Source organism: Cygnus olor, chromosome 17 (assembly GCF_009769625.2).
Source record: "Cygnus olor isolate bCygOlo1 chromosome 17, bCygOlo1.pri.v2, whole genome shotgun sequence".
Taxonomy (NCBI): domain Eukaryota; kingdom Metazoa; phylum Chordata; class Aves; order Anseriformes; family Anatidae; genus Cygnus; species Cygnus olor.
The window spans coordinates 1,886,913-1,900,753 of NC_049185.1; the positions used below are offsets into that span (position 1 = coordinate 1,886,913).

General features: G+C 69.5%; 2 protein-coding genes across 3 annotated transcripts; one reads left to right on the plus strand and one right to left on the minus strand.

The window, feature by feature from the left end:
• Positions 1-62: 62 nt before the first annotated feature.
• RASAL1 (RAS protein activator like 1) lies at positions 63-9,569 on the minus strand. Its single transcript, XM_040576523.1, has 22 exons — positions 9,246-9,569; positions 7,780-8,868; positions 6,794-6,850; positions 6,584-6,697; positions 6,418-6,479; positions 6,196-6,325; positions 5,258-5,339; positions 5,004-5,141; positions 4,840-4,922; positions 4,622-4,739; positions 4,391-4,544; positions 4,235-4,299; positions 3,991-4,103; positions 3,699-3,891; positions 3,473-3,610; positions 2,680-2,818; positions 2,310-2,485; positions 2,076-2,222; positions 1,138-1,273; positions 942-1,062; positions 778-842; positions 63-306 (listed from the first exon to the last, which is right to left on the minus strand). The coding sequence occupies exons 2-22, from the start codon at positions 7,842-7,844 to the stop codon at positions 164-166; spliced, it is 2,439 nt and encodes an 812-aa protein (XP_040432457.1). The 5' UTR covers positions 7,845-8,868; positions 9,246-9,569; the 3' UTR covers positions 63-163.
• A 470-nt stretch (positions 9,570-10,039) lies between these two features.
• Positions 10,040-13,780, plus strand: WSB2 (WD repeat and SOCS box containing 2). Of its 2 annotated transcripts, none has more exons than XM_040577196.1 (9): positions 10,040-10,185; positions 10,323-10,494; positions 10,579-10,799; positions 10,978-11,109; positions 11,472-11,662; positions 11,955-12,127; positions 12,242-12,355; positions 12,768-12,875; positions 13,061-13,780. In XM_040577196.1, the coding sequence occupies exons 1-9, from the start codon at positions 10,170-10,172 to the stop codon at positions 13,221-13,223; spliced, it is 1,290 nt and encodes a 429-aa protein (XP_040433130.1). In that variant the 5' UTR covers positions 10,040-10,169; the 3' UTR covers positions 13,224-13,780. The 2 variants fall into 2 exon arrangements, with proteins under 2 accessions (XP_040433130.1, XP_040433131.1); XM_040577197.1 differs by having other exon boundaries at positions 10,041-10,185; positions 11,472-11,572.
• The last annotated feature ends 61 nt before the right edge of the window (positions 13,781-13,841 follow it).

Below are 13,841 nucleotides of genomic sequence, written 5' to 3' on the forward strand. Positions count from 1 at the left end.
CGCTGCGCTGACCCCGCGTCCACGGGGGCAGCGGAACGGAGGAAGGCGGCGAGGACTACAGCTCCCAGTATGCCTTGCGGAGCGGGCAGGGCCGGCCGGGCCCCGACGGCGCAGGGCATGCTGGGGGCTGTAGTCCCAGCCGGCGCCGCGGTGCCGCCACCCTTCAAGTGGCGGGCGGCGGGGCCGTGTCCCCGTCCGTGTCCGTGTCCGTGGGCGGCCTCGGGACGCCGTGGCGGCGGGCGAAGTCTTCGTGGGCGACGTCCAGGTCCCGCAGCACCTCCTGCAGCCGCCCCCAGATGGCTCCACCTGCGGCACCGGCAGCGTCAGCGCCCACCCGCGATCCGCGGCCCCCGCTCGCGACCCACGCGACCCCCACGGGCCGCCACGTCCCGTCCCGCTGCGCCCCACGCACCCCCTCCCGCCCTCCCCCCCCCTGCATGGCCAAAAGCGCCGCGTGGTGTGCGTGGGGACCCGTGTGCGTGGGGATGCGCTCAGGGCCGCGCGTGGGCGCGCGTGTCTGCCCCACGCGCCCACCCGTGCGCGCGTCCGCCGGCTGCGGGCTGCGAGCGTGCGCGCGCACCCAGCCGGGCGCAGCCCCGCGTGCGCGTGCCCGCGGGTGTTTGCCGTCCCCTGGCGGAGGAGGCACGCCGTGGAGGAGCACCCGTGGGTGTGCACACGCGTGGGCGTGTGCACGCGTGCCCCTGTGCATGCGTGCATTTGTGCACGCATCCTGCTCGGGTGGGGGGGGTCCCCGCACCCTCCCCCCCGCGCCCCTACCTCCCTGCCCCGCCTGCGGGGGCTCCATCGCCGCGCCGCCCTCGGGCCCCCCCTCTGCCGCCTCCCTGCAGGAGAAGGACCCTGAGCCCTGCTGGGGGGCACCCATGGGTGCAGGGCACCCCGGGGCCCCCCCCCCCCCCCCCCCCCCCCCCCCCCCGCCTCACCGCAGCCATGCCCCCGCTGCCCGGAGGTGCCCGTAGAGGCTCTGCGCCGCCGCCGCGGGGTCCAGGGGGTCGCTCCACTCGCCCAGGGCCACGGCGCCGTGGGTCCGGCTGCAGCCGGGTGCTGCCGAGGAGGATGTGGGTGGGTGGGGGTCCTGCTGGGGACCCCCCACCCCCACCCATAGGTCCCCGGCCTTACCGGCGCGGGCAGGCTGCAGGCAGCAGGACCAGCGGGCGGCGCGGAAGGCGCCGGGGTGGCAGGTGGGCAGCATGGCCTGGTTGGCGCTGCTGGCCTGCCGCAGCGCCCACAGCCACTGCCACAGCTCCTGCGCGCCCTGCGGGGACACGGGACGGGGGTGGCACCCACCGGGTGTCCCCCCCCCCCCCCCCCTTCCCCCCGTGGTGCCAGCGGCCACGGTTCCCTCCCCCGCAGCATCCCCAAAGGGGTGGCACCGCGGTGACACCAAGTGATGGTTTGATGGCAGAGGGGTCCGGGGAGGTGTTGGTGGGGAGGTGGCACTGTGGGGCCAAGGCTGGTGACCCAGTGTTCCCAGTGTAGACAGGGCTGGTATCCCCATGACCCCAGCACAGTTAGAGGTGGTAGCCCAGTGACCCCAGTACGGCTATAGTTGGATACCCCAGTGACCCCAATACAACTGGAGTGATCCCAGTAGGGATATAGCTGGATACCCCAGTGACCCCAGTACAATGAGAGCTGATAGCCCAGTGACCCCAGTACAGGTATAGCTGGATACCCCAGTGACCCCAGTACAACCGGAGCTGATACCCCAGTGACCCCAGTACGACTGGAGCTGGTAGCCCAGTGACCCCAGTACGGATATAGCTGTATACCCTACTGATCCCAGCACAGGTCAGGCAGGCACCCCCGTGACCCCAGTACAACCAGGGTAGGATACCCCAGTGTTCCCGTACAGCTAGGGCTGGCACCCCCCTGTTCCCAGTACAACCAGTATAGCTGCATTTGGGACTGGGACTTTTCCCGCCACCCCCAGGCACTGCTCGCTTCCCACAGGGCTGCTTGCCGGTGTCCTGGGTAGGGGCACCCTGGGGTGTTGGGCTGGGGGGGGGGGGGGGCGTGTCCCCAGGGTCCCCAGGGTGCGGGGTGGGGGCCCGCACCTTGCACTGGATGTAGGTGGTGCGGAGCTGCCCGGCGCCGTCCTGCGCCACGACCTGCATGACGTGGGGCTGCGGGAAGGTGCCCTCGTCCACGCGCTCCACCGCCCGCATCTGCGGCACGGGGATGCGGCAGCGCGCCTGGGGACCCTGAAACGGGACGTGTCACCGCGCCCACGGCCCCGCCACCCGCCAGCGGGGCCGTGGGGGGGGGGGGGGGGAGCGGGCAGCACCCACCTGCCACTCGGGGGACTTGGAGTAGGACAGAGCCTCGGTGCTGAGCCAGAAGTACCTCTTCTTGAAGGCGAAGCGGGGCAGCAGCGAGGGCTCCTCGGCCTCACGCACGTGCAGGTAGCCCTCCTTGATGGTGGCCGAGGGACCGAAAGGTGCCGCCGGCACCGGCTCCTCGCCCGCTGCGGCCGTGGCACGGAGGTGGCAGCGTCACCTCGGGGTGCCACCGCCTCGCCCAGCCCGAGGACGCCCCAAAATCGGAGCCCATCCCCTGGACGTGGAAGCACCCCCGGGTCCTGGGGGATTTTGCAGGGTTTGATGCCACCCTGACCCCCGGTACCGTGCCGGGGGTGCCCGGCGTGCCCCGGGTGCTCACCCTGGGTGCTGTCCACCTCCACGAGGCCGTCCAGGAAGGCTTTGACGCGGGTGACGCTGGGCAGCAGCACGGCGTGCAGCGGGGCCATCCAGGGCTCCTTGCCCAGCTGCAGCCCCAGGTTGCCGATGCTCTGCAGCGCCTGCCCCGCACGGGAAGGGCTCACGCTGCCGGGTCCTGTCCCTGGCACCCGGCGCTTGTCCCCCCCCCTCTGCCCTGTCCCCCGTGTCCCGTGGGAGTGGGAATTGGGGGAGGAAAATGGGAAAGGGGAGCGGCACGGGGTGGTGGGACCCAAGCAGGCAGTGCTGCCCCGTGCTCGGTGGATGGTGACATGGGTGGTGACAAGCAGGGTGGGTCATGGCATGTGGCATGGGGACAGGAATGGCTCTGCCCTCCCTACGGTCCCTGTCCCTCCCTTGGGTCCCTGTTCCCCTCTGAGACCCCTCTCCCTCTACAGGGTCTCTTTGGGGTCCCCTTCCCTCCCTGGCATCCCCATCGCCTCTGGGGTCCCTGTCCCTTCTGGGGTCCCCGTCCCTGCCTGTGGTCCCCATCCTACCTGGCCATCCCCATCCCTCCTGCGTGTCCCCATCCTTCCTGTGTGTCCCCATCCCGCCTGGGGATCCCCATCCCTCCTGGGTGTCCCCATCCCTCCTGGGTGTCTCCATCCCTCCTGGGGAACCCCATCCCTCCTGGGTGTCCTCGTCCCTCCTGCATGTCCCCATCCCACCTAGGTGTCCCCATCCCTCCTGGGTGTCCCCATCCCTCCCCGAGGTCCCCATCCCGGGGCTCCCCGCACCTTGGCGAGCAGCAGGAGCGTGCGGCCGGTGCGCGGGTCGGCGTGCTGCTCCCGCAGGCCGAAGAGCTTGGGGGTGAGGACGGCGGGGGCGAAGAAGCGGAGGAAGAGGAAGCCGCTGATGGAGAAGTAGCGCACCTCCTGCCGGGGCGGGGGGACGGAGCTCAGGGCTCGGTCACCTCCCGGCACTTTGTGCCCCCCCCTCCCCCGGCCCCGCCGTGGCCCCCACCTCGTGCTGCGCCGAGGGGAACTGCTCCTCCACCCGCCAGCGGAGCTGCTTGAAGGCCGCCCTCATGAGCGGGGGACACTTCTCCACCGAGCCCACGATGGCATCGACCATGTCCCCCAGGTAGCCCTGCAGCAGCCCCAGGCTGCTCTCCCGCACCTGCGCCTCCGACAGGGACCCCTTGAAGGAAATCCTCCTGCGGGGACACCGCCGGCTCACCACCAGGACGCCGCTGCAGCTTGTGGCCCCCCCTCCCGCGAGGGACACCAGGACGGGGACGTGCCCCCGCACTCGCCTGCCGCGGCTCAGCTCCATCTTGCAGGGGTCCAGCTCCACGTACTTCTTCTCCTCGAAGATGCGGTTCACCACGGGCTTCAGGACCTCGTGCAGGTAGGGCAGCCCCACCACCTGCACGGGGCGGGAGCCACCCTCCTTGTCCCCAAGCTGTCCCCAGCACCGTGCCCGTGTCCTGATGCCGTCACGGGAGGGCGCAGGGGTGACCCGGCCGGTGCCGTCCCGATGTCCCCTCCCTTGCTCACCTTCATGAACATCTCCACGGACTTGGAGGCCAGCGAGTTGGAGCGGAACAGGGTGTTGGGGTCCTCTGGGAGAGAGCAGGACATTCCCGTGTCCTCCTTGGTGGCCCCACTCTGCCTCCCAAGGGGGTCTGGGGGGCAGCCAGCCCCAGAACTTACTGGTCCTGGCCAGCTCGCGGGCGATGAGGTAGTCCAGGAAGGGCACGGCCAGCCCCTGCGCCAGGAAGATCTTCACCAGCTTGGTGGCCACGTCCTGGCGGCTCTCCCCCGAGGTCGCCTCCTCCAGGACGGCCAGGGCCGTGCCGGCTGGGGGCTGCGGGGAGGGCAGGGTGGGCAGGGGGCCGCCCCAAGGCTCGGGGGACGAGCGTGTCCCCACCCCGCAGCACCCACCTGGCCCGGGCAGCGGATGGGCTCGGCGAGGAGCTGGATGAGGGGCTGGTAGCAGTGGGGGGGCAGCACCTGGTCCTCCACCAGCCGCACCGCCAGCCGCAGGGACCCCAGCCGCCCCCTGCAACGACAACCACGAAGGGAGAGGCTGGGACAAATCCTGACGCCACCCCCCCCCCCCCCACCTCAGCCCTCGCCGCCCACCCTTGCCCCGCGCTCACCCCGGCTCCTCGGCGCTGCTGGCGAAGGGCAGGAGCTGGAACCAGCCCCTGGTGGCACCCAGGGCGCCCACGGGGAGCTCGACCTGGGTGTGTGGGGGGAAAACTGAGCCGGGGGGGGCGCACGCAGCGGCACCGGTGCCCCCCGCGCCCCCCGAGACCCTCACCCGTCCCAGGAAGTCGTTCTTGCCCACGATGTCCCAGTCCCACACCTCCACGCTCAGCACGGCGTCCCCCAGCTCGCCCTCCGCCAGCTCGAACTCCAGCACCTCGTCCCAGCGCGGGAAACGGGTTTTCTTAATCACCTGCGGGGACAGGGCCGGTGGCGGCAGGGGACGAGGTCCCCGCGAGGCCCCCAGCCTCTGGGGTCCCCCCCGGTGTCACCGCGGGGACCGGTGCCAGCGGTGCCACCCGGACTCACGGCCGTCTCCTGCGTGTGCCCGCAGCACGACACCCGGGCGAAGGGGTCCGAGGTGCCCGAGGGGTCCCGGGGGGCCAGGTCCCTGCGGGAGGGTGGGGGTCAGGGGGGTGCAGCGTCCCCCCGGTGTGCGTGTGTGTGTGTGTGTGTGTGTGTGTCCCCTGGCACTGTCCCCTGTCCCCCTGGGTACAGCGAGGCGCCAGCACGGCGGGTGGCAGGATGGCACCGGAGGGGTGCTGGCACCCGGTCCCTGGGGGGCGGGGGAGGGGGGGGCAGGTGGCACAGCGGGGGACGCTGCTGTCCCTCCTGGCTGTCCCCGCGGCCATCCCGTTGCCTTGGTAGCCGCTTCGGTAGCCATGGCAGCGGGATGCTGCTCCTGCCTCTGCCAGCTGCCTGCGGGTGCGCGGGCACGCACAGGCACACGTGTGCACACACACACAGACATGCACACACACGCGCACACACACACACACACACACGTATGCACGCAGACTGCCAGCCCCGAAACCGGCAGCCCCGTCTCAGCCCACCCCAACGCCACCCACAGCCTTCGGGGCGTGCCTCAGTTTCCCCCACTTTTATGACCAACGGGGAGAGACGCAGCGCGTCCCCTCGTCTGTCCCATGGGAGTGTCCCCAGGGTCCCACGGCACTGTCCCTTGTCGCCTGGCCCCAAGCGGGGCTGGCAGTGTCCGAGCATCGTGTGGCACAGGGGGGGCATTGTATGGCACAGGGGGGCATTCCCCGCTCCGGTGCTGAGAGCCCACGGCATCGTGACACAGGGCGTGGAAGCACCGATGTCCCCAAGCAGGACACAGCAATGACACTTGGCGGTGGCCCCTGTGCCCTCTGCCCACACTCATGGCTCCGCCAACCCCACCGGCCGAAAACGAGACCCCCCGGTGTGGGCACAGCCCCCCCCGCGCCCCTGGGTGCCGCTACCTGGCCCCGATGAGGTGGCAGCGCAGCACCCGCGGGTGGCCCTGCTCGGGCACCTGCACCTCCAGGTGGATCTCGCCCTGCACCTCCTCGTCGGGGTCCACGGGCGCCAGGCTGAGCCAGCTGTCGATGCCTGCCGAGGGGGACGGGGTGGGCACCAGCGGCATGGGGACGGCCCCCCCGGGTCCCCCCGAACCCCCTGAGCCCCCCGAGCCCCCAGCTCACCCCGCGGCTGAGCCGAGATCTGTTGGTGGCTGAGCGAGACCTTGCCGATCACATCGTCGTGCCTGCGAGGGGGACACCCATGGGGAGGGCCACCCCCGGGTGGCAGAGCCCCGCTGCCACCCCCTGTAACCCCCCTGCCCCCTCCCTGCCCCGCTGTTCCCCCTACCCGATGGTGTCTTCGTCCAGCACGTAGATGGCGAGGCTGCGGAAGCCGCGGGGCAGGCGCAGGGTGTACTCCTCGCCCCAAAAAGGGTTCAGGCTCTTCCACACCGTGGCCGTCCTGCGGGCGCGGGAACCCCGTGGGCACATGGATGGGGGTGCACCCACCCCCAAAAAGTCCCCGTGTCCCGTCTCCGAGTGGGGCACGGTCCCCTACCTGGCCACCACCTCGTTGTCCACCTTGACCACGCAGTAGGGATCGCTGGAGCCGGAGCTGGGGGTGGGAAGGGGACGGGGGGGGGTCAGCACCCTGGGGTGCCCTTGGGGTGAGCACCCTGGGGTGCTGCTGGGGGGGGGGGGGGGGGCTCCTCAGCCAGACCCCACAGCTGGCACCCTGCCCGGCACCCGCACGGGGACGGCGCCTTTCCCCAGCTTTCTCTGAGCTTGGGGACCCCAGGGCCACCCCGAGCCACTTGTCCCCATGTCCCCAGGTGTCCGTGCCAGCGGCGGTGCCGAGCCCTGAGTTCCTGTAGCAACCTGCTCCCAGGTGTCAGGGCTCGGGGCTGGGGCGGTGTCAGGGTGACACGGTGACACGGTGACACGAGCTTTTACCTGGCCCAGGGCCCTCCCGGGCTTAACCCCTTCCAGCGGGGCGGAAAAGCTGCACCCATGCCTCAGGACGAGGGGACGAGGGCCGGATCCTGCCTCTTCCTTCCCGGTGGGTGCCCCGCACTCTCCCGGCTGGGTGCTGGGGGCGCGGGGCGATGCCGGGCCCCCCCCACTCCTGAGCCCCCCACTCCTGAGCCCCCCACCCTGGGGCGATGTTCAGCCGGGAGCCGGACCCCAAGGGAGGTGCCCCCAGCCCCAGGGATGGGACGGTCCCGGTGGGGACCCCACGCTGCGTGCCCTGGGATGGGGGCACCCCGCCGGGTACATGGGGGGCTGCGCACCCCCCGAGCACTGCCACAGCCCTGGGGGAACGCCCCGAGCCCACCCTGCTGGGGGGCAGCACATGGGGTGGGGGACTGAGGGGCACCCCCAGCCTTCAGCAGACCCCCCCCCCCTCGGGGAAACGGGTCCCTGGCAGCAAGGGGGTGCGAGGGGGGAGCCCCAAAACCGGGGGGAGAGCAGAGCCCACCCGACGCCACGTCCCCCCGGGGCCGGGGGGCAGAGACCCCCCCCCCCCCCCCCGGCGGCACTCACACGTCCTTGGCGGGCAGATCCTTCCCCTCCAGCACCCGGCAGCGCAGCGAGGTGCTCTTGGCCATGCTGGCAAACTTGGGGGGGCCGGCACCTAGGGGTCCATGGGGTGCTGCCGGGGGGGTGGGGTGGCTGCGAGGCCCTGCTTCCTCCTCCTCCTCCTTCTCCTCTTCCTCCTCCTCGCCGCGTCCTTCCTCGGCCGCTGCTCGCTTGTTTTCCTCCGTGCCGGAGCGAGCGGGAGGCAGCGAGCCGGAGCGCGCGGGCACGCGGCGGCGGGCGAGCTCGGGTGGGCTGGCCCCGTGCCCACGGACACGGCGGCACGGCCCGGGGGCTCACCGGGGACCCCCCCCTCCACCCCCCCGTGCTACCCGCGTGGCCAAAGCCATCCTAGGCCCCGTGCCCCCCGCTGCTAGCCGCAGGGAAACTGAGGCACGCATCCTGAGCCTGGTGCCCCCCCGGACCCTCTGGGTGCCCCCCCAAGGGGGGTAATTTCTGTCCCGTCACAGCTGAGGGACAGCAGGGACTGTCCCCAGGCTTGGGGGGGTCTGTCCCCGTACGTGGCAGGTGTCCCCCCCCTCGTGTCCCCAGGGACAGGCTCGCTCTGCCACCAGCTCGGCCACCTGGCTGGATGTGGGGGACTGATCCTGCCCTGCTGCGCGGGGGGGGGGGGGGGTGTCACAGGAGGGGGGGCTGCGTCCCATACCCACGGGACTTTGTCCCCCAGTGACTCCCGGGGGACCCCGACCATGGGGAGGATGGGGGCAGTGGGGTGGGGGCTCTGTCCCCTGTCCCCGCTGCTGTCTTGGTGTGCCATAACAGGGGGGGGGGAGCGGTGGCTGATGCGGGGGTTCGCAGATGTCTCCTGCAGTGACTCACGGGAGGCACCGGCACGGTGGGTGGCACCACGCGGGCGCTGGGTCCCCAGGGTGCCACCGCCACAGGGAGCTGCCATATGGGTGCTGTGTCCCCGGGGTGGCACTGCCAGGGGGTGGCACTTTGTGAGTGCTGTGTCCCCGGGGTGGCACTGACGGGGGGGGGGGTGGCACTTTGTGGGTGCTGTGTCCCTGGGGTGGCACTGCCAGGGGGTGTCACCTTGTCATTTTGTGGGAGCTGTGACCCCAGTGTGCCACTCACTGCCAGAGGGTGTCCCCATATGGACACTGGGTCCCTGGAATGGCACTGCCGGGGGTGTCACCTTGTGGGCACTTTGTCCCTGGGGTGCCACTGCCAGGTTGTGTCACTTTGTGGGTGCTGTGTCCCTTGGGTGCCACTGCCAGGGGGTGTCACCTTGTTACTTTGTGGGTGCTGTGTCCCCACGGTGGCACTGCCAGAGGGTGTCACTTTCTGGGTGCTATATACTTGAGGTGGCACTGCCAGGGGGTGTCGCTTTGTGGGTGCTGTGTCCCTGGTGTGCCACTACCAGGGGGTGTCACCTTGTCATTTTGCGGGTGCTGTGTCCCCAGGGGCACTTTGTGGTTGGGCACTGTGCCCCTGGGGTGTCACTACCAGGGGGTGTCATCTTGTCACTTTCTGGGTGCTGTGTCCCTGAGGTACCACTACCAAGGGGTGTCACCTTGTTGCTTTGTGGGTGCTGTGTCCCTGGGGTGGCACTAACAGAGGGTGTCACTTTCTGGGTGCTGTATACCTGGGGTGCCACTACCACGGGGTGTCACCTTGTCATTTTGTGGGCGCTGTGTCCCCGAGATGGCACTGCCGGGGGGTGTCACTTTGTGGGTGGGTGGCACTGCCAGGGGGTGTGCCCGTATGGACACTGTCACCTTGTCACTCTGTGGGCGCTGTGTCCCCAGGGTGGCACTGCCAGGGGGTGTCCCCATATGGACACTGCCACCTTGTCACTCTGTGGGCACCGTGTCCCTGAGGTGGCACTGCCAGGGGGTGTCACTTTGTGGGCACTGTGCCCCCGGGGTGCCGCTGCCAGGGCCCGTCCCCATGCAGCGCTGTGTCCCCGGGCTGCCACTACCCGCAGGTGCCCGGTTCCGGGCCAGGCAGGGTGCCACCAGCCGGGGCCGGCCCTTGGCGCGGTCCCCGGGCCGTGTTTGCCGTCCGACCCGTTCCGGGGCGGCCTGGGGAGGGAAGGACGGAGGCAGGGCCGTCCCCGTCCCCGTCCCCGTCCCCGTCCCCGTCCCCGTCCCCGCCCGGTGAGCGCAGGCCGCGGGGCCCAGCCTCCAGCCGCGGCCGCCGGCCCTGACCCGCAGCCCCCGCCCCGCACGGGGCGGTCCCGCACCGCCTCCACCGGCCCGGCTGAGGGAGGCGGAGGGCGGCCGGGGGCTCCCTGCGGCCCGGCTGCCTCCGAGCGCCGGGGAGGCCGCGCCCAGCCCGGCCGGGGCCTGCGGGGCCTCCCCGGGGCGGGCGGGCCCGGCCGCGCCGCCGCCATGAAGCCGAGCGCAGGTGAGGGCCGGGCCGGGCCCGGGGCTCCCGGAGGGGGTCGGGGGACGGAGCCCGGGGAGGGCCGGGGACGGAGGGGGGGTCGCGGCGGGGCCGGGAGCCGGGGCCGGGCCGGTGACGGCGCTGCCCCCGCTGTCCAGAGGAGCCCGTGCTGCTGGCGGAGCTGAAGCCCGGCCGGCCGCAGCAGTACGACTGGAAGTCGAGCTGCGAGACCTGGAGCGTGGCCTTCTCCCCCGACGGCGCCTGGTTCGCCTGGTCGCAGGGCCACTGCCTGGTCAAGCTGATCCCCTGGCCCCTGGAGGAGGCCGAGCTGTGAGTAGCGGGCACGGGGGAGACGCTTCCAGCCGAGGCGCCGCCGCGGTGCCAGCCCGCAGCCCTCCCTTCTTCGCCCCGCAGCTGCAAAGCCTCGGAGCGCAAGGGCCACGGCGGCAAGGCGGAGGCGCGGAGCCGAGGGGGAGCCAAGGAGAAGACGCTGGAGTGCGGCCAGATCGTCTGGGGCCTGGCCTTCAGCGCCTGGCCGGCGGCGGGGGACCCGGACGGTGCCGCGGGGCTGTCCTGCCTGGCGCTGGCCACGGGCCTCAACGACGGGCAGATCAAAGTCTGGGAGGTGCAGACAGGTGAGCGGCTCTCTGTGGCACCGGGTGGTGAGTTCAGGCTGCTCTCTCTGCCCTTGCTCCCCGGCTCCGTCCTTCCCTAAACATTTCCCAAGGGCGAGTGGGAGCCGCTGCCTGCTCCTGCGCAGGACAGGCAGGGTGTGAGGGGCACTGATGGGGCTGACACGGCCGCTCTCCGCAGGACACCTTCTCTTCAGCCTCCTGGGGCACCAGGACGTCGTCAGGGACCTGAGCTTCGCTCCCAATGGAAGCCTCATCCTGGTGTCGGCATCGCGGGACAGGACCTTGCGTGTCTGGGACCTCAGCAAAGATGGTAGGAGCGAGCGGGGGTGTGCCCGGTGCTAGGTCAGCCCTTCCTGAAGCCGTGCTCTGCTGTGGGCGAGGAGAGGGCAGAAGCACACCTTGGAAGGGGAGATGGTGGGAGGGGATCTCTGGGGACAGTATTTGAGGCAGAAGGGGGGGGGTCCTGGGACACAGCAGAGCCATCCCCTCCCAGCTGGGACCTGGGGGCTGCAGGAAGGTGTTGCAGATAGAGCTCGGGATGGGCACAGGGATATTCCCCCACCCCACATGCGTTTTCCTCCTTAGGAGTGGGGCCGAGACAGCAGGCGGGGCAGGGCCTGTCCCTGGTGACTCAGCTCTGTCTCTGATGACTTGTGTGTCCGTTGTCCCCAGGGCGGCAGGTCCAGGTGCTGACGGGCCACATGCAGTGGGTCTATTGCTGCTCCATCTCCCCTGACTGCAGCATGCTCTGCTCAGCTGCCGGAGAGAAGGCGGTGAGTCCCACAGCGTGGCAGCCAGTCCCACTGAGTGCCACGTTCCCTGTGTTGCCCTTATGTGAGATGCCTCCATGTGGGAAGGAGCAGGTGAGAGCCAGCCTCGTTCCCTGGACTTGCCAGCACCAACGTGCCCCCCCTGTCCCTCCGTGCTGGGTGAGGATCCGGGGTGGGCACGGGAATGCTGTTCACCGCTGAGGAGTTGGGATGTGGCGGGGGGAGATGGTTGGTGAGGTACTTGGGTCCTTTCTGTTATCACAGCTGTTTCAGACACCCTTGCTGCTTCATCTCCTCTGTTGGGCTCTGCCCTGGTGGCTCCGTGCCGTCCTGGCTCTGTGTGACAGTGCGGGGAGCCTCAGCCTCAACCCCCCGTGTCCCGCAGGCGCTGCTGTGGAGCATGCGGTCCTACACGCTCATCCGGAGGCTGGAGGGGCACCAGAGCAGCGTGGTGTCCTGCGACTTCTCACCGGACTCGGCGCTCCTCGCCACTGCCTCCTACGACACCTGTGTCATCATGTGGGACCCCTACACGGGGGAGCAGCTGAGGACGCTGCGGTATGGAGCTGGGGGGCGATGGGGGCCACAGGAATGGGGTAGAGAGGTGTCATGGGGGTTTGGTGGGGCCGAGCATGGCTTGGGGCTCAGGCTGAGCTTGTTCTCCCCCCGCAGCCACGTCCCCCTGCACTCGGCGCTGGACTACAGCAGCGACGTCCACACCAGCTCCCTGCGGTCGGTCTGCTTCTCCCCAGAGGGCCTGTACCTGGCCACGGTGGCAGACGACAGGTGAGTTAATACCCCTCCTCCGGGTCTTTCCAGAGGGAAAGAGGGTCCTAAGAGGACACACCAGAAGTTCAGGGCGTCCCAGCAGGGAGCAGACTTTGCATGGCAAAGAGACCAACACATTGAGAGCCCTGATTGTGTGAGGAGTTGCAGGGTCAGGGCTCTGTCACCTCCCTGAGCAATGAACCAGGGCCTGTGTCCCCTTACAGTGCTCTTTGGTACTGTCACCTGCTCTGTCCGCATCTGGCTCAGCTCTGCAGGGGACAATGCTCCTGCCCAGCTGTAACACTTCTGGGACGCTCTAAGTCCACGGGATAAAGCCCTGCTCCCAGCTTGCGTGCTTTTGGGTGGCCCCAGAGGCTTCGTTTTAGCTGCAGGCACCGCCTGACGTTGTGTCACCTCCCTTTCTCCTTAGGCTCCTGAGGATCTGGGCGCTGGAGCTGCGATCCCCGGTGGCGTTTGCTCCCATGACCAACGGCCTGTGCTGCATGTACTTTCCCCACGGCGGCTTCATTGCCACAGGGTGCGTATGTCTGCTGCGGGGAGCTCCAGGAGAAATCAGCCTGAGGGTGCAGGCTGGTTTCCCAGCTTGGGGAGCGATTGTGGTTGCTGCACGCTCAGGATATTTTGGGGTAACTTTCTCACGTCTCTCTGCGCCGTGCTGGGGCGATGGATGCTCGCTCAGGGCCTCTTTGGGTCTCGTTGCAGGACCAGAGATGGCCACGTCCAGTTCTGGACTGCTCCAAGAGTCCTCTCGTCACTAAAGCACTTGTGCCGCAAAGCCCTGCGCACCTTCCTGACGACGTACCAGGTCCTTGCACTCCCCATTCCCAGGAAGCTGAAGGAGTTCCTCACCTACCGGACCTTCTGAGGGACCAGAGGCACGCAGGCGAGAGCCCCCTGCCTCGCGGCAGGGCTGGCCTGGCTCACAGAGCACCGCTGGTTTGTCGTGCTGGTTTGTGAGCCGTGGGGCAGAAGGATTGTTACTCCCCTTGTTTTGGGGCTGTCTGTGAACGTGGAGATATTTTTTTTTTTTTGGTGTAATAATACTAGAACCCAGCAAAAGAAAAGCATGCAGAGGGCAAGGGGCACAGTACAACGTGGGGGACGGCTCTGGTGTCCCCACAGGGGACGCGAGTCCTCCTGTCCCCCTGCTATCTGCAAGTTTTGGGTCAGGTGCTTTTGCTTCCAAGTGCAATGTTGTGGGGTGAGGATTAGCAGCTGCAGTCTGAGCAGAGCGTTTGTCGGTGCGAAGCGGGGGCCACAGCCAGCCCCCACACCAGCCCCGACGGGATCAGCCCGTGCTTAGCTGCCGGAGGGGTGCGGGCTCTGCCGTTCCCGTGGTCTGGGCACGAGCTGGACAAACCTGAGCCAGTCTCTGCGGGCTGGGGGACAGCGATGACAGAATAAAAGATGGTTGATTCCTCACTTCTTCCCTCGTTGCTCATAGAGGTGAACTGGGGCTGCCAGGCGGGGGCCCGGGGACCAG

Bases quoted from the DNA above. Each gene is read 5' to 3' on its own strand.
- RASAL1 (XM_040576523.1), bottom strand. From the start codon at position 7,844: ATGGCCAAGAGCACCTCGCTGCGCTGCCGGGTGCTGGAGGGGAAGGAT. The intron at 6,480-6,583 runs GTAGGGGGAACA...TCCCCCTCGCAG, and splicing joins CTGGACGAAGACACCATCGG to GCACGACGATGTGATCGGCA. The intron at 4,300-4,390 runs GTAAGTTCTGGG...GCTCTCTCCCAG, and splicing joins CCGCGAGCTGGCCAGGACCA to AGGACCCCAACACCCTGTTC.
- WSB2 (XM_040577196.1), top strand. The intron at 10,495-10,578 runs GTGAGTAGCGGG...TTCGCCCCGCAG, and splicing joins CCCCTGGAGGAGGCCGAGCT to CTGCAAAGCCTCGGAGCGCA. The intron at 11,663-11,954 runs GTGAGAGCCAGC...CGTGTCCCGCAG, and splicing joins CTCCATGTGGGAAGGAGCAG to GCGCTGCTGTGGAGCATGCG.